At 35.5% G+C, this 27515-nt stretch overlaps 1 protein-coding gene across 4 annotated transcripts in view; it reads right to left on the bottom strand.

The window, feature by feature from the left end:
* SORBS2 (sorbin and SH3 domain containing 2) overlaps positions 1-27515 on the bottom strand; it is a 144209-nt gene that overhangs the window by 15049 nt on the left and 101645 nt on the right. For 2 of the 4 annotated variants that reach the window (XM_053940090.1, XM_053940091.1), the window contains 9 exons: positions 26841-26955; positions 13819-13871; positions 12956-13143; positions 9156-10715; positions 6364-6452; positions 3852-3898; positions 2431-2545; positions 2208-2336; positions 280-483 (listed from right to left, as the gene is read on the bottom strand). In XM_053940090.1, the coding sequence (XP_053796065.1) occupies positions 280-483; positions 2208-2336; positions 2431-2545; positions 3852-3898; positions 6364-6452; positions 9156-10715; positions 12956-13143; positions 13819-13871; positions 26841-26955 (2500 nt within the window). Of the gene's footprint in view, positions 1-279; positions 484-2207; positions 2337-2430; positions 2546-3851; positions 3899-6363; positions 6453-9155; positions 10716-12955; positions 13144-13818; positions 13872-17511; positions 17569-19652; positions 19737-26840; positions 26956-27515 lie in introns of all 4 variants that reach the window. The other 2 variants (XM_053940089.1, XM_053940092.1) reach the window with 2 other exon arrangements.

The following is a 27515-nucleotide window of genomic DNA, read 5'->3' as shown; positions in this document are numbered from 1 at the left end:
TTTTTTTCTGTTGACTTGACTTTTCTGCCCAAATTTCACCTATCTCTACTAAAAATAATGTAATAGCCAATGAAGAAAAGAGCATAAATCCTGGCAGAATATGAGACACACTTGTCTATAAAAATTATTTATTAACAACATAGTAGTGCAATTTTACCTGTGCAAGAAAGAAAATGTTGTGTACTTAATGCCTAAATTATGTATAATGTTAACAAAAAAAAATTACAAGTCCTTCTAAACCCACTCTAGGGGTGGCAGCTAACATCAGAAAATCCTTACCTTAGTTGAACTTAAATGATGTATTCTGTCACTAGAATAGCTTTGGGGTATTGGAGGGTCAGGATAGTCATCAACACCTTTTGATGGATTCTTTTTGATGACTTCTACATAGGAGACAGGGAAGATGCCTTGTTTGTTGGTTCCTGGCATTTTACCTTCATACCAGTTTTGATCAACTCGCTTAAGAAGAATTACTCTGTCTCCCTGAAATGCATTATGAAAATGGGTTATCAGTACATACATTGAAAGTTAATTTTGTACATAACAGGTATTATTTTAACACATACTATTATCTTCCCTACAGTGCTGCTTCCCATCAGTCTTGAGCATCATCTCCATTTTCCCATTTTTCCTCCCATTGATAATAGCCATATATAAAACTACCATCCCAAGTAAAATGAGGGGTTAGGCATGGACTAAAAATGCTGTTCTTTTTTTCTGAGAGGAATCTCATGTAGTCCTCTCCTCTTGCTTGGGAGATTAACATGAACACTTTTCTTTGGAACATAACCTGTTTTAATCGTTGGCCAAATCACTAGCTAATGCCCCAACTGCTATGCCTATTTTTTCTTAAGAGTGATAAAAGTCAAACAATTAAATCCATGCAAGTGCTTTGTTCAGTAAAACTGGAGTAAGTGAAGGTAGTAAACTAAAAATTGTGAGTCTGTTGAAAATATGAGAGAAATAAGTGCTTTTCCTATGTAAAATGGGCAGGGCCTCACTGTTTTTGGAGACTGTAGACATTTAAATGGGAAACATCAAGTTTATATTCAAATCTTTTACTTCATGAGCTACATCCTTCTTTGGTTTACATGATGTTCTTTTCACCATGTCTTTCTGAAATAAATCCTTGCCTATTATTATGGGTTTCTTTAATTTTGTTAGCAGTTGATGTGTGGAATTCACTACAATTGTCTTTAGTGAGATGGAACAAAGGAAAGCCAGTGCAAATCAACTTTCCAAGCAAACCAGAATTTGGCTGTCAAGATTATGATCTCCACAATAATCACAAAAGCTAATTTTAGAAAGAAACAAAGCATCAAATTACCATAACCCCCAACCTCTAATTTCTCTAAGTTCCTATTCCTGGGGTTTTTTAAGACCTCTCTGACTTCTACGAATTTCAAATGAATAAAAAAACACCCATTATTTTCAGTAGTGTTGGATTAGGCTGTAGGCAAGCAACAAAAATCTCTATCCTTACATTTTGTTCAAAAGAAAAACAAACCACTGAAAAGTTTCTATGAACTCTAGTTCTTAAAAAAAAAAAACAAACCCAAAAGTTAGGGGCAGAATTTCCCAGTGGATGAGGAGTACCCACTACTTACAACTAAGTATTTAATATCTGCAATAATAAAATTTCTCTACAGTATTAATATTCCACTGTCTAAAAAACTTCAGAAATTAAACATTTTGTTCATATGCAATTCAGTATAGCCAACAGGATATGCATAGGAAAGATAATAGAACATTATAAACAAAGAACTGTTATTAAATAAAATATTTACATTCACAAAAATATCTCTGAGGCTTTTTAAAAAAAATCTCTTATCTTTCGTAATTTTATATTTTTTCTGCATTAAAATCCTTACTATAATAATTGTGACAGCCAGGAATAATATTTAAATAAAGGAATAGATAATTGAAGTGAAAATTCAAAGTTTAGCTGGACAGTTAGCAGATGACTGCATATGATACTCTGCCACAGTCCAAATTAAAGGCAAAACACAATTACAGTATTTGCAGCTAGCTGAGACAGACTGCAAGCCAACAAGGTATTATGTTAGAGTTTCCTACCATGGCATTGCTTTGTGCATTGCAAATCTTGAATGCAGAGTGCACAAAGCACAGTATTTACCTAAATATAGATTCTGTGTAGCAGGAGACATTACAATGTTATTTTGATGGAAGATAGTTCTCAACTGTACCTTTCTAAGTGATAACTCCACATTTGTGTCTGCGCTGAAATTATATTTGGCAACAGCTTCTCCAATCTCTCCAATCTGTGCAGGGGGAGGTGGCCTGGCAGGCTGTGCTTTTTCTGGGGGAGAAAGTTTCTAAGGAAAAAGAAAAAACAGATTTTCATCATTCTCATGTGGTTTGTGGACCTATTACCCCAATTAATTAAAGGAATTAAAACAAAGAACAAACCTCAACATAAGAAATTGGGAATATTCCAACTCTTCCATGGTGCTCACCCTCATACCAGTTTTGATCAATTTTCCTGAGGATATAGACAGTATCTCCTTTCTTAAAGGACAGCTCTCTGTAACAAATTTATTTATATCAGATGTTTACAGCTTTACATTTAAGTCTTCTCCCTGCATGGTTCCTGAGATCTTTACAGTTTGGAACTGAAACAGAATGTAACAACTAAACAGTTGAATAAAAAGTGTCACAGATGTGGTACATTTATCAGTTGATCATAACATATAAAATCAATGACTTGCATTTATGAATCCTATGCAGTATCTGTATGTTACAAACACCTCTCTTACATTGTGATTCCAAGGAAGCATTGCTAGTTACCACCACTCACTATGATGTGTGCATGCAAGTATGATATCTTTTGGATCACCTGTTTTAAGTACTGCTTTTATGACAGGCATCAGAGACATACTTGTTCTTTATGTATTCAGTATGGAAACCACAGGGTGTATTCCACATCTTTATGGCCTATCACTATCTTTCTGCAGCATAACAGCTTGGTGTGCTTCTGCTCTACACATTTTTTTTTCATAGCAGCTATTCAGAATCATGATGCACACAGGATTATGTTCTCACCATTTCTCTATACTCAGAGACTGTGCTATGTTAAATGTTGGATGCCAAAAAAAAAGGACTTTTTAAATAATTTAGAATATTTTCAGATCCTGCCTTGGGAGATCTTTGCTGTATCATCCATTTGGTTTTTCAAGAACTAATGTGCTGCTCTGGTAATTTCAGTTGTGAGTTTTGTCCTGACATAGCTAATGTATTCTATTGTCAATGTTTGGTCATATCTAAAGATTCTTTAAATGTCTTGGATCATTGGAACAACAGCAGAAATGAATTGTAGACATTCTACTTTGACTCTCTCACATCCTAATTCAGTAGTTCCCAATATTTTTTTATGGACCACTGCTTTTTGTGTTAGTATGTAGCATGTCACATCCTGCAAAAAGCTCGTGTTTGTTAAGACAGACAGGAAGAGGTTGAAGCGTTACACGGACTTTTGATAAACTCATTATCTATGACCGTAGTTTAAGCCATTTACCCTCTGTCACCTAAATATAATTCACAACAAACAAAGAGCATTCAGTGTGTATCCTTCACAATCTGTGCTCTGGAAGTCTGAAGATGCACAGCTGTTCATGTGTTCAAACAGATACAATGGAGCATATAATAATTTAAGATAATTTTGTTACAAATAACTTCTCACACAGTTTGCTAGTGCAGGGACTACTGTCACAGCAAGCAGGGTCCTCGTGTCCATGGCATTTGCTGTTGAAACTGGCTTGAACACCACTTAAGTGGTAGAAAGAGTTTGCTTGAATTACGAATTCTTGAATGAACAAAAGTCTAGTACTTACTTAGAAGTTTGAGCTTTAAAGTCATATACAGCTCTAGCTGGCAGTTTCTGAAAAACAGGTGAAGTGATTAATACATTCAGGTAGTATGACTATATGATAAATGTGTTTCAATTTTTAAAAGTGACCAAGATCCAAAAAGAAAAGGATGAGCTTTACAGTGGTTCTTGAAGAAATAGGCAATGAAATATAAGTCTTACTTTTTTAAGGCAGTTAGATGTTTGGGACTTAGTGTTCTAAAACCAGAAATAATTAAATATTAATTCAGACTACTTTGCAACTTGATGTTTAAGAGAAGTACCAAAGTAAATAAAAAAGTTAACTATGTCAATGTGACTTTTAGGCAACTAGATCTCTAGGTACAACATAAATACACATATTTAATATTCTGTAGTATTTTAGGTGTCTTTAATGTAAACTTGATTTCAATTGCAATGATGCATTACATTTATATATATATACATATCCTCTGACAGCTGGAAATGGTTGGAATACTTTTAATTTCTATAATTACATTCATAGTTTTAAGAAAGCACAGTACTGGAGGGGATCTGAGTCATCTGTGCAGCTCTCTTGCTATCAAAGGCAATCACATGACAACATTTCTTTCATACATTTATCAAGTTCTGTCACAAAGTGCATGTAAGCTCAATACTGTTTCAAAAAAAAAAAAAAAAAAAACCTGTAAAACAGCCCTAACTCTCCTCACCTGTATGGCTGACACACTTTCACTGTTTTCAAAGCTGTAATGAAAATATGAACTGACCTGACCCAACAGTTTCACTCATGGACTGTCTGCATCTGACAGCACCAGATACTTCAGAGGAAGTGAAAAGCAGAACCACATGAGGGCATTTGTTAAAGTGATTTAGTCTTGCTCTGCAAGTACTTGCCCAGATAAGATCACCCCATTCTAATAAATGCCTCTCTAGGATGTACTAGTGACTAGAATGAGCTGATTATGCTATTTTTGAGAGATACTATTTGTCATGATGTAAAGGTGCACATCTTTTTATGACAGCAATAAAAAGGGACACTTGTAAATTTTATATTTTACCTTTATTCCAGGCCAAGTATTCTTGATTTGGTTCTCTCCCTTCTTATCATTTTAAGACTAGCAAATCTAGCACACCTACAGAATTGTCTTCACTATAGTAATAAGTCCCTGAAGTTATTATAGGGATCCTGTCAACTTGAATTTTGCCATACCAATATGATTTTCCATTACAGATCTCCTTCAAATAAGATAGCCTAAATTGAAAGTATTTTTCTGTTCCTTACTGTTATTAAAAATGGTCTTTTAGACAGGAGGGGAGGAGGTCTTTTAGACATGAATCAACATATGATTCATATCAACTGTAGCATAGCTCTATTCAGTCTTTCCTGATTTTGGTACAGCTGGTATTGCAACTATTAAAGCAAATAACAGAAAAAGTGGATATTAAAATAACAGTGTAGCTGTTTAAATAAAAAATACTTTGAAATGTACAAAACATACTGGAAATAGAGATGCCTTTCTTCTTTTAATATTTTTAAACCTTTTAAAGTGATCTTAAAAATGGCTTGAAATTTAAGTATTTTATGTATTTTCAAATTGAAAGATGACTTTCCACGTCACAAGATTCTTTAAAAGAAACATACAATATGGCTCCTGAAACTTTTTTATCCTGTATTTTGTAATGAGGAATATTTTTTAAAAAAATCAGACTTTTAGTCAAATTGCAGCAATATAAGCATGTCAGTGGGGTATAAATGGATCTGAATTAAGTTCTAACCATACCACCATTTATCAAGGTATATAGCCCAGAGCAAAATCTTATAAATTAGCAATTAAGATATAGTAATCTTTTATGTTGTTTGGAGAGAATTTATAGTTCTAGATCCATAAGCATTAAGATACAGTATAATAGATACTGTATATATTTTATATTTCAATGTGTACTTTTCAGCGACGCTTAATGTTACTTTCAAGATGGTACACCTGCTTCCATTTCCTCTTCCAAAACATTACTACAAGCAACCAGCATCTAATTACAATCACCAACTGCTACAAATGTTAGAGTAGGCTAACTGGTTTTGTCTAATCCACTAACAGCAGTGGTTTGCTTTCCAAACAAAAATAACAGTGAAATATAGGTGTTTTGCATCAGTTTTGAAACTACCAAGGTAGTTTCTTTGTGTAACACTTTAGGTTTCTGAAGAGCCTTTCCCCAGTCAAGTCTGTTATTTTTCTCTGTTCCAAACACACATTCCAATCAGTTTTGACAGAGCTGATCAATAACTAGTGAGTTTATGTCCATGTCTATTTAATAATGAACAGAAGAATACAGCTTATCTTAAAAAGCTTGATATTATTTTAATTTCTTGAAGTACCAATCTCCTTAATGAAAAAGGAAGATGCTGTTCCTTTGGTCTGCATCATTATATAGTCTTAAAACCAAGACAAATCTTGTCTCAAATATGTTACCAGTTTTCCATATGGATATTGCTGTGTTATTTATTATTGTTTCACTACCTCTTTGTCTGTAGTTCCTCTTCTCTCCCTTGGAGTACATCGTCCCACATCAGTGAAAGCAGAAGAATAGCTTCCAGGAGACTCCTGGTCTACTGAAAACAGAAATTATGTGAAACTACGACAAACAAAACCACTCAAATCTGTGATGCTGCTTGCTTTCATTTAGGGGGGTGAAAAGATATTGAAATCTATTATTTTACATTTAATAGAAAGAAAAGCATGTGATATGATGGTTAAGAGCACCTTTAAAGGAAAAAAAAAAAACCCAAACAAACTAACTTTAAGCAAAGGCTAAGGCTGTCTGATCCAGAGCAGCAGAAACTCTATGAGGATTGAGAGAGCACATTTATGCCTCACTGTGAAAAGGGATGCTCCCCTGCTGGCCAAGTGGAAGACATGACAGCAGTACTCGGACTCCATCAGTTGCATGACATTGTTTTGGAATGCCAGCAATGTAAAGACATAATTACATGCACAACACATGATTCAAGCATGCTCCAATGAGAAAATGTGAAGAAACATTGTTTCCTCCTAAGTGATCTAAAATGCATTTCTACTTTACCAGGGCACATGTTAGGCAGCACAAGGGAATTTAAAAGGATGTTACTTGATAAAAACAACTCTGTTTTAAGAGATGGATTATGAATCATATTACTCACCAATCTATGTGGCAGACTTTTCTAAAGCACAGTTTACCAATGTTTATTACAGGATGGGTGAATATTTTCTCATGTTTTGATAAGGATAAAATCAAAATCTTATACACTCTATAGCTCTGCAAGTTGAAAATGTGAAATGAAAATAGAAATATTTAATGAACTGTCTCTTAACTTCTGAGAAGTACTGTTTTAGTCTCCTACTACCACAGTGGTACTTTCTTGTGAAAATGTGATTGATGTTTGTCTTCCTTTGACTTCATTCCCACAATCTGTTGTTACCAAGCTCATAAATTTCTAAAGAAATACATGTGGAACAAAGAAAACAACTGAAAGCATCTCATCCATTCTAATTGGTTGTTGACTAAGCCACAAAAACTTGTGGCTATTGATAAATAAAATGGAGGTAAAGAGATTATTTTATTATTTATACCATTGTTTGCAAGCATGTCATTCCCGGTAAGTATATCACAGCCCCAGTTCTGGACAGCTTTTTTGATATGGCATGTGTTCCTGAATGAGGATGTACACCTACTGCATAAACCTAAAGATACAATGAATGACTCCAAACACATCTATTTCTTTTTTTCTTAAATTTCTAGCAGTAAGAGAAGGATATTGAAAAGGAGTCAAAATGCAGAAGCTTTAGGACAAAAAATCTCATTCTTGTTTCTACAGTTCCTTATGCTGTCAATACTGCTAGTTTTCAATCATCTGCTATGACCTTCAGGTCTCTGTGTGGCTATAAGAGACACACACAGATCCAACAAAACATGAAAACTTGATTAGAAGTAGAGCTCAGCCATGACTGCTGCTGATGGAAACTAATGGAATATTCTGCTTTACTCATTCTCCATGCTACTTTAGGGATATTAATGTTGACAGAGTGTATTGCTTTCCTCATGCCAGGCTCCTTCATAGCTGCAAAAGCTATTAGAAATCCACATTTACCTTACACTATGGATTTCCTTATTTTCACAGACTGGAAAATTCTCATTTAGCAACTACAATATGTGAAAAACACATTTTTCAAGAACTTCAGTCTCATCATGTAGTACTGTCTGCCAGGGTTAATTATGATTAGGCCTTGAGTATGACTAATTCAATTCTGAACTGTGTTTTATAGCTGTTTTTAACCAAATTTTCTTTTCTGAATATGCCTATTACAGCTAGTTAAGAAAAGATGGTAATAGCTTCAATTCTAATTTCTCTTGAAATACATATTAATTATCGTGCTACTTGCAAAAGTTACACAAAAATATACGAGAATAAGGATAAAACGGGTCTGATCAAATATTGCATAATTTCTATATTAAAGACATTCTCTTTTACATCCATTTTGGATTTCAAGAATATCTTATAAGTAATTTTTTCTTTTTTTTGATTAAAATAAAAGAAAAATTGAAAAAAAGAAGCAGAGCAACAAACAATTCAAAGCAGTAACTTTAAAAACAGATTGGTCATACTTACCCTGATAATTTCATTCAAGTTTTGATTATTGAGAAATTACCTTCTAAGAAAACAGGTAATTTTTCAAAAGTTCATAGACATTTTGAAATTCTATGGAAAGAATTAGTTTTGCTGCCACAGAAATTGGAAATTGTTTGAACAGTTGAAATGGAAACTTCCTAAAATGACTTTAACATCTATTCACAAAAAGTAACACAAAATAATGTATTCATAAGAAAACAGAATCGACTTTCTATGGTACTGGCAGAATTAACAGCATTTTTATCACTTAGATTTGACAAAATTATATTGTAAAACAATTTTAGATTCACATTCTTTTTTTCTTTGTGATAAAGAAAGGTTATCTGCATACTGTTTTCAGTTTCACCAGCATCTTATGATGCATGAATTCACTGCTTAGTAACATCATTATAATTTATAGAACTAATTTCCTTTCAATTAGTTGAAATGCACTGCTACTTCACTTGTCCTGATTACTGTATTTTGTGAATAGACAGCAAATTTATCTATCCTCAACACCTATGTGGAAATGATGTCCTTCACTAATAATTCTGTGGGATGAAAGCTTCTTATGGATGACACAAAGTGGAATGAGAAAGGGTGGGAAACACAGGGAGTAAGGTGGGATAAGTCAATCACAAGGATAGAGGAAGAAAGTTAATCCACCTTGGAAACACAGTGCACTATCATTGTTGTTAGTTGCATCCATGTCTGGAAAAGAGGCACTAAGAGGTAATCTTCCACAATCATTCTGGTACAGTGGACAATGGATAGCACCATCTTGAGGCAGTGGATGAAAAGGCTGGTGCGTGGGACTCTTTTTCAGAGCTTTAAGAGATGAATTCCTTTCTGGAATGTCTGGAAGCAGCTCAGTAATAAGTCTGTGTAATATACTGTTGTCGGGCAAGCTTCCCCGCCTTTTTTCAGCTTTAATTTGGTCACAGATGTCTTTAAGTGCAGAATCTAGTGCTTCAAACACTGATGACTTGCATTTTTTCTTTTCAGTTTGTTTTTTAGGAGCTGCACTTTTTTTCCTCCGGAAAGGCACTGGACTGACAAGGAATGCTATCTTAGACAGGCCGGATTCTGCTTCCTGTCTCCTTGGATCTTCAGTGGTTTCTTGCTTAGCCCTTTCATGTTTTAGCATGGTGGTGAAACGGGTGTAGGATGCTGGGCATCGCCCTTTGCAGGAGCTGATGAGATGCCTGTGGTGGTGGTGATGGTGGTGGTGGTGATGGCCTGATCCATAAAAGCTTTCAGATGAAGTGAAGGAAAAATGATCAAAGTCACTTTCACTACAAAAGGATGAACCCTCTATCTGGATAAAGTCACTGAGATCAGAAACCACTCCGTCTTGATCGCTGTCTGAAAAATCTATATGTGATCGTTGTGGCTCATCACTGGTCACTTCAATATGAATTGGCACCAGGGTTTTAGACTTGTAGCTCCGTTGTACCTGAGAGGGATGTCTGACTGGAGTTTCTTCTTCCAGCAGGGATTCAATAGAAAATCGCCTCTTTGGACACAAGCCATTTTTAGGAGGCTCTAATGTAACAGTTGACAACATGTCATCACCAAGGTTCGGCATTGATTTTGACTTCTGAATTAACTTTTCAAATTCCGATATTCTGGTTGGCACCATGTCTCTGGGTACCTCCTCAGTAGAAGACTCTCTCCAGCCTTGAAGAATACCTTTGTGCTGTTCTTTTTCATATTGCAGTATTCTGGACTTGACAGAACAAATCACCTCCGAATTCATCAAGTCTTTGCGATTGATGCGGTGCATCTTTTTGTACATCTTCAGGAAACCTGGAGCATCATGTGCAGATCTGTGACGAACTCTTGATCTACCACTACCACGGCCCTCAACGTATGGGGAGTTCCAGTTCATTGAGCAAATTTCTTTGGAGTCCTCCTCACATAACAGAGAGCCCATGCTTTCAGCCTTGGCCTGTGCATCGGGATAGCTGTCGTGATCATCTGTTAACAGGTCATCACAGCTACGAGACTTCCTCTTTGGAGAAGCAGCTTCCTCTGTGCTACTCCAGACTTCTGCATTTTGGCGAGTCATTTGCCAGCCATTCTTGTAGCTGGTTGCCCTTCTTGAATCATTTGGAACAGCTAAATGTTGTCTGTAAGTGCTACAGTAATCTAATTCATTTGAGGTGTTGTGGTTGTGCACTGAGTAACTTAAAAGGGATGGATATACTTTGCTAATATCCCCACCTTTATAATCCATAGAGCAGCATGGTAAAAAAGAGACATTGCCAGAAATTAAAAGATTCAGAAAGTTGGAATTAGCATCAGTAAGTATTAGAAAGACTAGAAAAGAGAGAGCAATTAGTGCATCTATCAGCTTAGGTCAGTACATAGTTTGTTACAGCCTAGGACAGCAGAGCTAATAATTAAGTTATTTTCCAGCTGCAAAAATGCATGATAAATTGAACAACAAAAAGAACTCCTTATTAATTATGGAGATGTTATCTCCTCTACAACCCCTGCTATCAAAGCAACGTAAGAAACCAGGCATTAATTGGGGATTAATTGGGATTTTTAAACAGGTCAACAGACACTAAAAGCTGCAAAGGATTTAAAGATGAAGCCACACAACAAATCTAGACCTCAGGGTAATACTGACTTTTCCACCTGGGCATTCTGAAAAGGTTGTTTACGCTTTTTAACCTGTATAAGGCTCAGAGTTCACAGCATCCACATATTCTAAGATAGTTAAAATAAAGATAAATCTTTGTATCAGATCAAATAGGAAATTTCTCCAGGTCATTCAGACGTAGCCTGCTCCTTCCCTGTGTGATAGCACTGAAGGGAGCAGTGTTTTGTACAGCTTGTGCAGGGCAGAACAAGGCAGCTCAGGAAGTGCTATGCAAGTGTAAAGGAAGGTGTATCAGTTTACTGAGCCTAACCACAATGTAGAAGTAAAAATAACCCTTAGATTGACTTCCATAACAAAGGCCTGAGTTTTCAAGCTTTAAGACATATTTTTATGTGCATGGTAGATCTAGAAGACACTATGAGACAAATTTGGAATGGGGGTCTTTCGTAATTGTACTGAACTTTCAAAAATAGTCTCAAGTGGCAGCATTCAGTTCAGGAAGGGTGCTTCAAACAGCTCAGTCTGCTTTCTAAGAAAAAAATGAACCTGGACCTGAAACTGAAATACTTGAGTTCAAAATTCATGCTGATCAAACAGTTTATAATGTGCTCCTTCTTTAACAAATTGGTTAATTTCAAGAAAAATTAACATTCTACAGTGCTGGGAGAGAACAGTGTCACCTTCTGAAAGCTAATTGGCTGTGGAAGATATTCTTAATGGAAGGATTTTCAAACACAGGAAGTGTTGAAGTCATGCTTCATGCTTGTTATTGGTGGTGGAGTCAAAGGCCCATGCAGACAAGTGGAATTTATCAACTTTTTACTGCCTGGCCTGGTAAGCCAAATGGATGAGTTAATCCACTTTTAAAATCACTGCTATAACACTTTAAAGTTTTAAATGTTTAAAATACATTTGCTTTTCAGCCACCTCACTGTGTTCAGCTCTCAGTGTTCCTCACTGCTTTTCTTTGACACCTTCTGTTGCAGTCTGGATATTATGTTCTTTTCACTGAGAATTTACTGTTACAGAAGTTTACTGATTAGTATAGCTACGAAATAGAGCAATTAAGAGAATATTAATAATAATTTGAACAGAAGGAGACACACTTTATGCAGTATTATTCTATATATTACTTTTATTTTATGTTTTACTGGAAGCTTTTTGTCTTTCTAGGAAAAAATCAAACCTCCAAACCCAAATGAACTGTCTCTGTTATCTCTTTCTTGGAGAGATGTGGAAAACAGTAATAGGATGGTGAGTTACTTACAAAAATAAGCTAATTAGATTGCATCAGCTGTACTAAGTACTTCCAAGGATTTAGAAAGTAAAAAATCAGACTATGGATGCTTTCTTGATTAAATTAGGTCCTGATAACTATGGATATTTTCTTGATTACATTAGGTCCTGATAACTGACAGCTAAGACATTGGCTATGGATTTCAAAGGTCAACTATCCTGGACACACATCTTTAATCTTACAGGTTATTTGTCTCTATTTACTTTCTCAATATAATAAAACTAGTTTTAAAATCACAATAATCTAGTAAGAGAGAAGTAGAGTTAATAAAAATATTAGAGTTTATATATTGTGGTAGAATTCATAGTCTTCTTTTAGTCAATTCTCTTTTGTTAGAACAAGCAGTTGAAACTGGAAAATCCTTGTTACAAATCCAGCTTTTCAGCTTAAAATTACACCTGTAAGAATAAACAAGTCAGCCTTTCACCAAAGGCCCAAAGCTGTTGCTTCACATCACATCCACTGGGGCAATGCACCGAGCCAGGAGACAGCTGCTACCAACATACAGTACAACACATCATCAGTAGTTTTCTGCTAACTAATGTGGTCTCCTCTTACCTTTTGCTCTTGATGGAGAAGAAGGAGATGAGCTAGTTAAAGGCTTCCTAAGGGTGGAAGATGAGCCCTGTGTGTCTGTACGGCCCAGGTTAGGTCTGTTGGCGTTCTGATCGCTGTGTGCCCTCTGGTGACTTACAGCAGGCTCTGACTTCCTTCGCTTTCTATAGTCACTTGCAGTACTTGCAGAACTACAGAAAAAAGCAGTATCAGTAGCAGTCTGATTCTGAGATCAGATTTCAGGAATTTAAGAAGTAAGGTCATAATTATATTATCGGTTTATAGATTAAAAAATGCAAAATAAATACATGAAAAACCACATAAAGGGAAGAAGCACTGGTCTCACACATCTTACAGCCTATTTCCCATTGAAAAGATTCATTTGTTCCTAACCTGATTGTTTTAAAGTTTTCCACAACATTACTATGCCATTTTCTTAGAAATAAATGCATTGAGTTCTTTTAGACTATCTTTTGGAACTAGAGTTTAGGTGCAAAGATATGAAAAAGACAGAGACTGAGAACAGTCAAGGCATCATGCTTAGGAGAACAGCACTGAATATACTTCAGGCAGTAAGGGTGAAGAATAAATCACTTCTGTTGAGAGAGAAGTTCAGGAATATTTGTGGAAAGACCCAGAACACAGTGTGGTTAATTTAAATGCAAACACTAAGTCCTTGTAAAACTAAAATAAAATCTACACGTCTGTATCAAAATCAACACTCTCTCCAAGCATCTAATTTGTCCATAGCTCACAAGGTGAATGTTCAAATCTGACTCTTCACAAAATCTGCTGATTTCAGGTCACAAAGAACACCCTCAGGCTGGATAATCTGTGTTTGCTGAAGTATAGATAGTATTTTTTACCTGGAGGGCCTGTCCAGGCCTCTGTCTGTTGAATAGTGATGATATAAGGAAGCCTGTGAAAACAAACACATAGATTGTTATGTTTGTATTTGAAAAAAAAAGTGACAATTTTTGTTTATCATGTTTGATGACTCTTTGTTACTCTGTAGCAAATTCTATAACAACAGCCCATGATAATTAACATCCTGGGCACTCCATCACAGTCACAGCAACATTTCATGAGAATAAATGATGCCGCTTTTTTTCCTTTAAAGCACTGCTAAGTAATGATCCCAAATCATGTTTTTATATATACTTTTCAAAACCAGACACAGAACAGCTGAAACAAATCTTTAGTATAAAACCAGAGAAATCTGAAAATTATTCCTTTTTGTACATGTGAGGTCTGCAAAGCTTCTCTTCATCCCTCAATTATTCACCAAAATCCCACAATCAATAATAGCCAGAATTTTGTCAATCCCATGATGTTTGTGGTCAGCAACTGGCCTTCTATACCTTATAATCCTGGTAAGAACAGTTCTCATCACATAAAATTAGTCATTGCTTATGGAGTTACAGATGTAACTACTGCATGAACACTGGGAGATGGAACTTCCATAACTGTATTATTAATACAAAGTCAGCCTTAAATGACTACTGATTTTAAATCAACCATTTCAAGCCTTCAGTCAGAATTAAGTAATATTACAATTCTGGTAACCAGGTATGAATCAAGAATGAAGTGCGTGGTTCCTGAGGTATTTCTTCATGGGTACAAAGCAGTCAGTTTCAAGAATTAAACTTCTTTCAAGCTCCTGGCATGTCATTTCACCTTTCCATAACTCAATGAACTAGAAATAGAACTATCATACAGGTTTCTAAGGTGCAGGAAATACTTTTTCCCTTTATAGAGATCCTTCTTGGCTTTTTCCCTGCATGGAAAAATCTTTGTCCTGAAGGACTGCTGAAGTAATGGTACTCATGGGCTGTACAAGTCCTTTCTTTTGTTGGATTTTTTATTTCCCCCAGTCATTTGATTTGCAAGTTCATGAACAGAACTTCACCCAGATTTGTTAACTGACACTTAGGTACACCTCCAGAAGTCACCAGTAGTCTCAGAATGTTTGGGAACAGATTTTTTAGGACTGTGGGGTGGGGAGAGCCACACAAACATGCCACAATATGAAACAAATGTTATCTAAAACCTGAGCGAAGATAATTCCAAATGTGCACGTAGTTCAAATTTTCAAGTTTTTCTTTACACTCTCTGAAGGCTTAAAAGTACTTTGTGATTCTCCCATCACTCTCCAAATGCAATGATTTTAAGATATATATCCAGTACTATGAGATCTGTCTGCAATAAAACCATAGAAGCCAGACACAGTGTTGCTCACACCAACAGCCAGTATAACCACAGTAAGCAAAGGCCTCAGGTCTGTGTGCTTCCCTACACGACCTGTAAAACACATGTTCAGCCTGTAGTGGAAAACATTCCAGTCTCATTTCAAAACTGGCCACAACCATATTTCTTCTCTTGACCAGTCACTGCCACGGTCTGGAACCAGCCAGGAGGGAGACTCGGGACCACAGGTGATCTCTCAGAGCTGTTGCTCGAGGTGGTGCAAACGCTGCAGATAAATTGTCATTGTGGATTCTTTTGTGCAGATGCCAACCACTTCCACTAGCAACCATTGACCATCTGGGAGGTGACAGTGGCCAAATGGCCCTGAGGCAGTGACTGTTTCCCACCTCCACGCCTGTACAGACCATGATGTCACTCCCAAGGATGGAGCAGATCCTCAGTGTCTCCTATGGAAGGCTATGGGTAAATCACACAGTGGAAATCACACCAGAGAGAATCTCCTTATCCACAGCACTCCCCAGGCCATACACAGAGGGCTAGAAGTGCATATCACGCCAAAACTTACTGCTGGGTTAGTGGCTTTTGCTTTTCATCCTTTAGGATTATCTTATCACCTTGAATGTAACTTGCCCTTTTATCCTTTATTTGATGCTGGCTTTGAAGTTTTTTCTATATGATAGATCCTGTACATTGCCCATTTTACAACACTAATTTTTACTACAGGCATATATCATTTTATAGATTGTGTGGAGTTTATACCTTCTCTCCATAGGTAGAGCTTCACTGATGTGTCATATAGAGGAAAGGTGAAAGTAAACACTGTGTGTGGTTGTTTTTTACTGCTTGTTTTACTGTTTGCAGTTGTCCTGTCAGCTCTTGGGTGTTTATTGACCCACTTTTAGATGGCCCAGCTGAACACACCTCTTCCATCTCCAGAGATAATTAGCCATCTTCCACAACATTCAACACTGCTCTATATGAATAAAGGCCACTTGAAAAAAAAATTAAATATTGGAGATGACAACTCCAAACTATCAAACACAGTCTTTTTTTGAATACTTTGCTTTTACTAAAAAAATGAGATTTATATTTAGAATTAAGCCTGTATTTTAGCTGTTTTTATGCATCAAGGCTTTAATGCTGACTAAAAATAGAGCTAGGGAAAGTAGGCAAAAGTAAAAGGAAAATAACTAATAAGCTTGTTTGCATGATGGTTACAATACTTTATCAAGTTATTTTGAATAGTCTCCCCCTCTGGAGAAGTATTAAGTTGCTGTCATTTTTGAACATGATTTATCATATTTAAAGATTATTAAAATTTCAGAATTAAAGAGAGGACTTCTTTGTAAATTAATCAAAGAGAAAATCAATGTTACTTAATAACCATTTTACCCAGACCTACTGAACATGGGAATATTTCAGTCATGTTAGGGCTTTTAAATTGTCTTCCTTGATATACTGAAAACCAACAGGAATTAGAAAAGGCCTACAAGCTTTATCTTTCAGAGAACTGGGCCCATATTTCGCAACTATGAGGTTTTTCAAGATACATAGAGAGCTTAAAATCAAACCAGAGTAAATTGCAAACAATTAACAATTTAAGACCACAATTTGAGCTTAACTTTTGGAGAAACTACAGAAGATGAGAGTGAATCACAAATATGGATGAAGTAAAGGCACCATATGAAGCAAAGCTGCCAGTAGAGGATTCACTGACTTTTGCCCTAACGCTGTAAAAATGGGGAGGGAGTGGAGAAGGAATGAAAGCCTGAATCTCTCCCACTCAGAGTAGGGCAATGCCAGCCCACTACCTGACCTTAATGAATTTTATTTGGAGTATTGACAGCAGCTGTCAATCCTGAGTTATAAATTACAAAAGTACTATTAATTGCTGTTTTACCTGATGAGCAACATTAGTCATAAATACTTAATTAGATAAATGACAGCTTAGCCACAAAGGCTTTCACTTGACACACAGAATTTGCAGTCAGGTATTTTAATAAAAAAATATACTGTGCTGATGGATTAATTGTGCAATGCACTTGCCCAACTCTGAAAAGTGGGAATTTGTCAAAGAGTTAGAGACGTATGGAGTGTTGTGTAATTCTGGGTGTTAATCTCTGAGAAGTTTTGGGTATAAGGACTCACAGTTCCTAGGATAATAAGATCAACATCCAAATGCACTAGTGATCTGGAAAGATATGAAGACAAAGATACAATGATTGTGAATTAGAAATGTCTCTCAGCTATCAGAAGGAAACCACTACATTTTAACAAACCTAAGACATAAAAGGTGAGCATTCCAACCCTTCTTCCCAAGAGAATCATCTGAAAAAGAACCATTCATTTACCTCATTGGAAACACCAGAAGAACTGTCTTGAACATAGTCCAAAAGCTTTTTAGGTGCCTGCATCATAAAAGCAGAAGTGTAGAGATGAAATGGAGTAGAATCAATGGCAGCAAGGAATGAAACATGTGGAAAAGGTGACACAGTTAGAAATTAAGTGTTGACAGCATCAGATACAAAGAGTGACACACATGGGTAGAATGGAAGGATAAATGTGTTATTTTAAAAATATCTTAATAAAATGTTAGTAACTGTAGGTGGTAAAATTTACAGCTGGAATGGTTGAATAAACAGCCAGCAGTTTTTAACACTGAGAGAGAAAAGTCTGAAGCATCACAGTTATGCTCTCCTGGAGGAATTTCAATATATTTTATCTTAGTTATTTTTATCAGTAAAATATTGTTGAGATATGGTTAATCAGAAGAATTTATCTGTACTGTTTCTGCCCACCTAGAGGGAGAAATGATAATACCACTTGAATGGCAGGATAATGGAGATAAAAAGTAATCCATGACAATGTGATAACATTCTAGACCACTGCACAAGAAATTGAACCCAGATATATTTACCTTTATTATTTTATTTAATTTTCACAGGATATTCAATGGGTTATTTTTAAAATGCTATGATTAAAGCATTAAGGTTTTAAAAGAGTGTATATTATTTGCTTTCTCTTCTGCTCTCCCTGAAGCAGCAGGGAGTTTTGATTTTGGCTTATGGCGAGCTACAGAACGGGACTAAAGTGCCTGGTTCCAGGGTGTCCTCCAAGGCCCTGTGTCAAGTGCTCAGGCTCCTCGTGTAGCTTGGCATGTCACTAATTAAAATTCTGATAGGCCTCCAGAGAATTGTTGGCTGACAGGGAAAGAAAAGAATGGGGATATTTTAAAAACTGATACTCTCAAGCTCATGTCTACTTTAGATTTCCTGTCTGTGGCCTGTGGCTTCTGCTTTTTAAACTCAAAAAATCTCGGGGAGGATCCTGGGGAGCTATGAGAATTCTTAAAAAGACTGAGGGAGTGCTTAGGTTTACTTCCCTCCTTTTTCTAAGGGGATTTTAACTTATTTTAATTTTCCACCTGTCTGGATATTCTGACTATCCTCTTAGACACTCTTCTGGGATGAAGACATTTGCTATCCTTTTTCCTAAAGATGTTAGAGTGTACAGGAAAGAATTTGAGCTCTGTGGAGCCAGAGAGGGAGTGTGCAAAAGCAAGAGCAGGTGCATCTCCAACCTAGTTGTTAAGGCATTGTGCAGGGAGGAAATGAAACCTAGTTCTCAGTTTGCCTCAAGGACGGTGTTACTGTTTTGCCATTGTAAGAAATATACAAACAGCCATAGATGCTTAGATACAATTAAGCCTATGGCATTTGCAGAAGAACTGCAAGTGCTTAAGAAATCAGAGGGGAAAAATTGAGATTTTTAGGTGTTTTGGTGAGATGGAACTCTTCAGGTTTATAGTTTTAAACTTAAGTGCTGGCAGCAGATCCAAACCAGCAGCTGTTTGCCAGAGCCCTTTTTTGGGGGTAATGGCTATTTGTGAAAATTGGAGCAGAACTGAAGTCTGTCCATTCAAAGAGGTGTCCAGCTTGAAAACAGAGGAAACCCATATCTCTCTGTTCAGGTATAAAATACATATTTTGCATGTATGCATATAAGAGATAAAAAAAAAGGAAAAAAAAAATCTCAGGATTTCCTGTTACAAGAAATTTGTTTCTGGCTTCATACATTTAAATTTAGATATAGTCCTTCAAGTAAAATATATTATCTGTAACTTAGCTTCCCTAATGCAAATTGTCATATTTTTCTGTCCTAGAAGATTGTTCAAAAATAATCCAGCCAAATGCAAAAAGTTTAGGGAAACCAGCAAACATCCCTGTTTATCATGGAATTTGTCTTGTTATTAAATACTTACACAATACTATTTATCTAAACATACTCCTTATTAAAGCTATTACTACAACTAGTCTAGCAAGTTAAGAGTCTATTTGAAAAAAAATACTTTTATTTGTGGGACTTTACTGCCCTTCCTCAAAAAAAAAAAAAATTTTATTGGCTTATATTTGCTGAATTTGGTAATTTAAATTCCTCATTCTAAAAATATTTTTTCCTAAAGTGGAAATATCAATATTCTGTCCTCACTTACCGGACGTCCAAACTCCAGCTCTGAAAAGAATTTATACCAGGGTTCGTTTTCTAAATCTATGTCATCTGGGTTTATGCGATCAGTCTGGAGCAGTTGTGAAGGAAAAGGGAAGGAAAAGGCACACACTGAGCAAAGTGCTAGAAATGCTGTGTCACTTTAACAACAAACACACAGACATAAAACAAATACGGGAAAAGAAATGGAATAAAATCAAAGAATGAAGATGGTATTAAGACAGAGTATTCGTGTTCAAGAGCTGTCATTCACTGGTAGCTTTAATACTTTTCTTTTTGTTGATGTTCTTCCAAGGATTGGAAGATGTTAAACATTTTAAAATTACACTCTTAAAGCTAAGAGGGCTCTTTGACCTTTTCTTTAACATCACTGCATTAGTTAATTACATTTAATGCTGCTGAAGATTCCTTGTTTGGAAGATGGTTTAAACGATGGTCTTCTCCAGCATAGGCAGGAAATTGCCCATCAGATCAGCAATAAAGACACAACTTTATCGGTATTGCTTTTGGTCCTTCTTTGTCTTCTGACAAAGCATGTTAATTTTGAATCTTGATGTCTTGAAGCAAGCACTGAGCAGAGGTAAGGAATATGCATCATGCAAGCATCACTATGTTAAAAAGCCACTTCAGCATATGAAAAGGAACTGGTATATTTTAAATCCTATGGTCAAAACATAGGGAACAAAAAATTAGGCATTCCATAATACTTGTTTCAGCAGTACTGTGAAATGCTGTATCTTGCATAGCCTTGTTGACACAATGCAGCATTTTTTCGACAGTGGAATACATGGTTTTCATCTGAAAATTCTCCTAGCCAAGGGAAAAAGTAGCAATTGAAGATAGTATTAAGGAAATTCTTCAGTGAACAGAAGAATAATTGACAGATTTATTCAAGCAGCATGAAAACATGAAGGTGCAAAACAGTACAGCTCTCAATGGGATATCTAATAAACTGTAAACTTGGCTGCATTAATTACTTTCTAAATAGCTTCAGTTTCTTTGTAGCATCTGATGTAGGCTTTCATGCAGCACAGAATTACAGTGAACTGTTGGCTTAAAGATCTCTGAAACAGAGAAATCCTCATGTTAAAGACATTTCTGAATTTAAAATTTGCTTCTCCATAGCTGTAATGATCAGAACCTAGACACTAATTATGGTGTGCCCCAGAAAGCAATCATCAAAGACAGGGTCCTGCATAAAGAATGACACAGGTGATCAAGTATGTAACACTTTTTCCTCCAAACCTCCACCAGTAGACTGGAGCAATCACACACAGAGCCATTTCTGTTTTCTGCCAGAGAGAAGACTCTGCTCTTGACCATTTCAGGTAATTAAACATCTTACAGCAATTTTCTTGCTGCTTTTGGTGTTACTGGGACAGCCTGCCACCTCTGCTCTATCGAAAGGTCAACAACCCTTCAGAACTACCTTGGTGCTCATGTATCTATGAGCTGTTCATGTAATATCTGGACCCCAGCTGTTGTTTTATACACTTATCTTCACAATGCCCTTTCAAGTAAGGGAAGTAGAACTCCTGTGAATCCAGAGGGAAATGAATCTCACTGATGGAAATCTTGCTGTGCTCCACAGAAGGGTAAGGAAGTGAAGCTCCTCTGGCGTTTTGTCCTTACATTTCCACCAACCACAGCTGTACCTCAGTAGTACTGATGACAAATGCTTGAACTCAAAAGACACCCAAGTCTTTTGTAGAGAATTAGTTTCATGAACTGACTACTAAAAATGTGTGAATCTAATAGAGTTTATGACTAATTTAAGAAAAAAACCACAGGATTCTCTTCTACAGAGATAAGAATGCATGAGGGCAAAAAATGACAGATGCAAAACACAGAAGATAACTTCACTGTATATCAACTTGATTCCTATTACAGGAAATGCTTGCCATATTTAGAGGGTTTTTTGCTTACTTTAAAAAAAATTCCACAATTTGCATCTGAATAATCTGAGAAGACATTACTAAACAATTATTTTCCATCCTTTCTCCAAACTAAGTTACTGTATGTTGAAATATTGCATGTTTTTACCTTTATATTCTATAAAAAAATTAATTTTCACAGAAATGTTGATATCAACAAATGGGTGTATTTACACTAAACAAACAAACGAACAAATAAATTTAAATGCACATAGGGTTGGAATTGTGGATCTTTTGACCCTAGAAGTCTTGGCTTACATTACTCTGTGAGCCTCAAGGTGCCTAGAAGAGCAACAGTCCCAGACCTACACAGCAATGGAACCATTTCCCTCCTTGCAGGGAGGCGGAACACTGTGACAGATCAACTGGGCTCTCCTAAGCCAGCCAAGGAGATAAAAATGAGAATGGGAGTCGCCTCCCTTTTCAACTTCAAATACTCTTGCAATTACCTGCAAGCTTAAAAACCCTTGTGTTTCTGCTGGTAAGGGAAAAGTTATAAATAATGCATTTTATCTAGTTTCTATGTTTTCATTTCTTCTCGGGTAGGAAATAAAATGAGACTGTTACAAAGTATGTAAAGCTAATTCCATGCAGCCAAGTCCACTTTAATATACAGCTTCAACTGCAGAGGGCAGCAAACAAAAAGAAACTGAGCACTAAAGTCTGCAAATTCCCTGCTGCTGGCAGTTCTGGAGAGGACTGCATTCCCTGTTCTACCAAGATCAATACACAGGCAATTGATTTTGCTGGGCTTTTGGATTCTGTTTTGCTGACAGAGCTTTTTCTATTATCTCACCTTCTAAGAGACTTACAACGAATGAATAATTTTGACTTAAAGCTGCACTTGGCTTAATCTCACAAAATATCTTCCAAACTACTGGAATAGAAAGTAAAAGCAATAAAGGAAAATCCCTTTTTAAGACTTACCAGTCAAATAATGTTCCTACAATCTATCCTTCATCTAGCAATTTAGTAATATTTTGATTATTCGTTGAAAATATACTACTGAAGACCATTAAGTAACTTCACTCCTTTTACACCAGATGGTCAACACAACACTGCATCAGCATACTCAAGTATAGAATACGGACAATGAAAAAAATTATATCAGTAGTATTACATGTAGCTTTGCCTGTTCTTGGTTTGATACACAAATAGACATTCACAGGTCATAATCAAAACTGTTCATTTAAACTCATGAGTTAAATGGCTCTTACTTGTAGATCAATATTTTGCATTTGCAAGTTCAGACACCAAACTGAACCCTGTCTGGAATAGTGGGCTTAGATGCCTGTTGCAAATTCGGCTTTGGCATTTTATTATCTCTAAAGAATTTTCTTTCGCTTTTTTTTTTTTTTTTTTTTTTTTTTTTTTTTTTTTTTTTTTTTTTTAATTTTGGACTTCTTTTAAATAGCTGTGGTACCTCCAAGTCTACTACCACATGGACTTAGTCTATTTCTTTATGAGAAGAAATATTTTATAATGCCATATTAAGCATACCAAGTGGAATATTCAGATAACCAGATTGAGATGTCAAAAGCAACCAAATGTGCATGCTCTAAATAAAATTTCCAATTTTCCACTACACTAAAAACCAAACCAAACAAAAAACAACAGATGTACATCATGGAACAAGTCCAGTCTATTTCTGGTTTTTGACAAAACAGTAATTTAGAAAAATTGATTCTAATCATTAATTCCTCTTGCACTCAGTAGAAAATTTGTATGTTGAACAGAAATTAAAAAAATCTAGAACTAAAATTTAACGTCACAGTTTTATTTGACTAGCTCATGTATACTTTTATGCTTAGAGTAAAATAACTAATGAAAATAGAGGCATTGTGTGTACCAATTTTATGAGGTCTTTTTTTACAGTAACACAGATTTTTCCTTACATATTCTACTGCAGAAATAGATATATGTACATGTATGGAGGAATTGCTTCTCATATATACAAGGTAGAAACTAGTGAATAATAAAATCTAATTTCATTTACACATGCGTAAGATTAAGTTGTTACATTGTCATTTACTTATTAATGGAAAGTAAACATCCACTTTAGGAAACAAGTCCATCGTTTGGATGATATTGGAAAAAAAGAGAAATATTTAATTGAATTGCAGACACTGGAGATGGAAACATACATCAAAGCAACTTATGTACCACCCTATCAGTGGCTTCTTGAAATAGCAAAAAAAGGAGCTGTATCAGCATGTCTTGTAAGACTGTTTAATGCCTTAATATCACAAACTTTTACTGCAATCTCAAAGTACTAATAACAAGCCTCTCCTTTATGCTGATCTTTTATACTCTTACAAATTCAAATTATGGAAGAAAACACACTTAATTTCCTGTTTCATACAAGAGGCTACTACACAATACAGCAGTTTGAAATTACACTCATCCTTCTGCATCTATAACAATTAGCGATCCCTAACCAATCTATCAGTTTAATGTTTGTTACTAGGTCAATGTTTTAGTTTATTAATTCTGACATTGTTTTGATTAATGCATATTTTCTTTTCATCAGTGAGGATCTGTTGCATAGTATTCCCTAGTAAATGTTAGCTTCACACTGAATCTCAATTTCTTTTATTCTTGCCATGTTCTCATCTCCCCATTAATCACAACTGATTCCAATCTGCTACCTACACCAATAAAGGGAATGCTAATCTGTCAAATTTGACTTGTCAGATGTGACAGATTATGATACAAGGTAGCTGTAAATATTTTGTATTTTTAACAGATTACTTTGCCATCAAAACTATAATCTTGTAGACATGGAAATTACTTAACTAAAAAGAATTGGGGATTTGGAGTGTTAGAAAAACTCCTTTTGACTTCTTTGATTTTGACAAAACTAATAAAGTATGACTTTCTATTTCAGACACTATAAATGTCTGTATTTTGCAATATTAATTTACCACATTTATTTTATATTCCACATTTTTTAATACTTTCCTTCAGTATCATCAAGACAATTTTTCAGACATTAGAAATCAAATCTTTTGAGATTATAAAGATGGAAGATTTAATTCATGCAGTACTGACACATTTGAGAATTTGGAGTTTTCATTTGAATTTGGAACTAATGCATTATTTTCAGATGTCAGCTTTTCCTATGCACAATGAAAAGAGCTTTTGACCTGCTTTGCTGATCATCCTTTAAGAAGTTAGTTTTACTTTTTATATCCCATTCAATGAATACAAGGAAAGGAAATACTTCAGTGAAACAAATCAATTTTCTGTTAGTAACATGGTCCAAAGGAAGTATCTTAATTAAATAAAACTAAATAGCATCTTTATCAACAGTAGACATTCCAGATTGATTAACTGTGATAGCTCCCTATTTTTTCAACTATGTTACACTAGCGTCAGCAAAACTTTCATTATAATAATTTCCAATTTTTTTACAGATCTGAATCATACATAAACTAAAAATCTCTCAAATCTGTACATGAATGTACTTTCCTCAGCTTAATTTTTTTTTTTCTACAATGAGATGATTCCTTGTATGTACATCAGCTAAGCCTAAACTTTTAGTCTAAGGTTCAAGATGGCAAAGTATGACCTTACCCTTGATGGATATTGCTTAGTAAGTAATATGACTACAACATGACTAAAGCTTTTCAGTATGAAAATATTTTAATGACCAAACAAAGCTCAAAATTCCATCTCTTGATTCAGATTAGCAAAAGTAAAATGCATAAGCAAGTGGAAGAAAAGATACAGGAACAGTCAGCAAATCTAATTTTCTTGTTATTTCATTAGTTTACTAGAATTGAAAAAATGTAGCTCTGACAATATTCATCAGTGCTGAAATGGTTATATGAATTATTTTTGTTCACATTACATTAGTGAAAAATGTAATTTATTAGAAAAGTGAGGCCATTCTTGGAATACACTGAAGTCAGTGTAATTTTCTTATTTTTAATTTGAATCTGCTAGTACACTTTGGCATTGGGAAAACTGGAAAATTACCTCAGTGTTTATAATGCAGCCATGGCACTCAAAAAGTGCTCAGGACAAATGACACTGCCATTTAAATAAAATTATTTGTTAGGTTCATCTGCACACAGATACTAATTATATTTTTTCATAACTAGTTCCTACATAAATGCCAATTTCCTCTTTGTAAAACACATAGGTTCTGCAAGAACTCAATTTCACAGAAAAAGAGCTTCATGTTTTCTGGCTAACAAAAAAATAGATTCCTGAAAAGACCACAAAAACAAAGGAAAAGGTGCTTGGTTCAGGTGTTTCACAGTGTTGATATACTGCATAGTCTGAAATTCAGTCATTTCCTTAATTTGGTTTAAATTGGCAAAATAAATTCTGTGAACAACCATGTAATACAGAAGCAAATAACAATCCAGTACTCATTTCATTAACATCTTCTTTAAAACTGGACTCCCTCAAACATTTCAACCTCAAAGTAAAAGACCAAGAAAAGAAAATATTGCCATTGATACATAACAGCTTTTTTAAAATAAAAAAGTGTTAAGATAGCACAAAGCTAAATAAGAAGGGCTGGGTGAATGTGTCTTTCAGCAAATGAAAACTTCTGTTAATTGTCATTTTGCAAGCATTAAGCATAGCTTTATTCCACAATTGCTACAATTATTCAGAAAGCAGGAATAAAGACTTCTAATTGCATGTTAATGTACACTCATTCTTAATGTACACTCACTCAAATCACAGAGTATTTGAGGCTGGAAAGAAACCCCAGAGGTCATCTAGCCCAACCTCCTGCTCAAGGAAGGTCTAATAATATCAGGTTGCTCAGGGCTGTGTTCAGGTGAGTCCTATCTGGGCAACCTTGGTCAGTATTAGACCAAAATCTCCTTAGATATACAATTCAGCACATCCTGAAAATGCAAATATTTTATTTTTATGCATTAATTATTCAGATATCATATGTGCTGTTAATACTACTGAAAATAAGTGCTCCAGATGCACACCAATCAGAAAAGCAGTTTCCATCTGTTTTGTCTGTCATCCATGAGGTTTGCACAGTGGTGATCTCTTGGACACCTTGGAAGATGTAAGTTAAGCAAATAGGCCAAACCCAATTTTTCCATACAGCCATCAGATAAGAGCAAAGACAAATTGCTGCAAAATTGTATTTGAAAAAGGATCTTCAATATTCCTCCAAATAGCAATTATTAATAGTAAATAATAAAAAGATAACCTCTTACCAAATCTCTTACTGTATTACCCATTTCATTTGTGTGTCTTACCGGTCTTTCGTGTTCAAGGATTGATGACTTTCCTGGCTCATATTCAAAAATACTTCTTGGTTCAGAACGGAACTTGCGAGTATCTACCTTTCTGTCAGGAGGATCCCAGTCGTTCCTAAATAACAAATACAAGCAACAGAGCTAATTTTCTGTCACCACCTTGTGCTTTACAGCTCTGTACAACAGAAACCTGCAAAGCCAGATGACATTCAGAACAGCTAATATTTCCAGATCTCAGCTGTGGAACATCTAGCCTGGCATCCCAGTGTTTTACTGCAACATCTTAACCTGTTTACAGCAGGGATGCTCAGTACAGCAGGAAGAACACTAGAGATGTCCAGCCTGTAATCACTCATATTTTTCTTTTAACTACCAGAGCAGTTTAAAAACTACCCTGGCATACCACATCAAAAAACATGCAAACCATTGCAAATAAATATACATGTTTTGTGCACTCTACTAATATAGGCAAGTGGTACATATTTTTGTCACCTTATAATATGATGATAAGGCGATATTGAAAAATTTACAAGATCTTCTGAGGCAAAAAATGAGGAATTATTTTAAAAGACAGTGTTATGGTCATTATCCTGATCTGTAGTAGAATTGCTTCTGAATATCCTTGTAAGCAGCATATTGTTTCTCTGTCTTGAACAGATAAACAAGAGGAAGAAT

Source organism: Vidua chalybeata, chromosome 4, assembly GCF_026979565.1.
Source record: "Vidua chalybeata isolate OUT-0048 chromosome 4, bVidCha1 merged haplotype, whole genome shotgun sequence".
NCBI classification, from domain to species: Eukaryota; Metazoa; Chordata; class Aves; order Passeriformes; family Viduidae; genus Vidua; species Vidua chalybeata.
The sequence above is the reverse complement of the archived record's forward strand: the minus strand, read 5'-3'. Positions and strand labels throughout refer to the sequence as shown.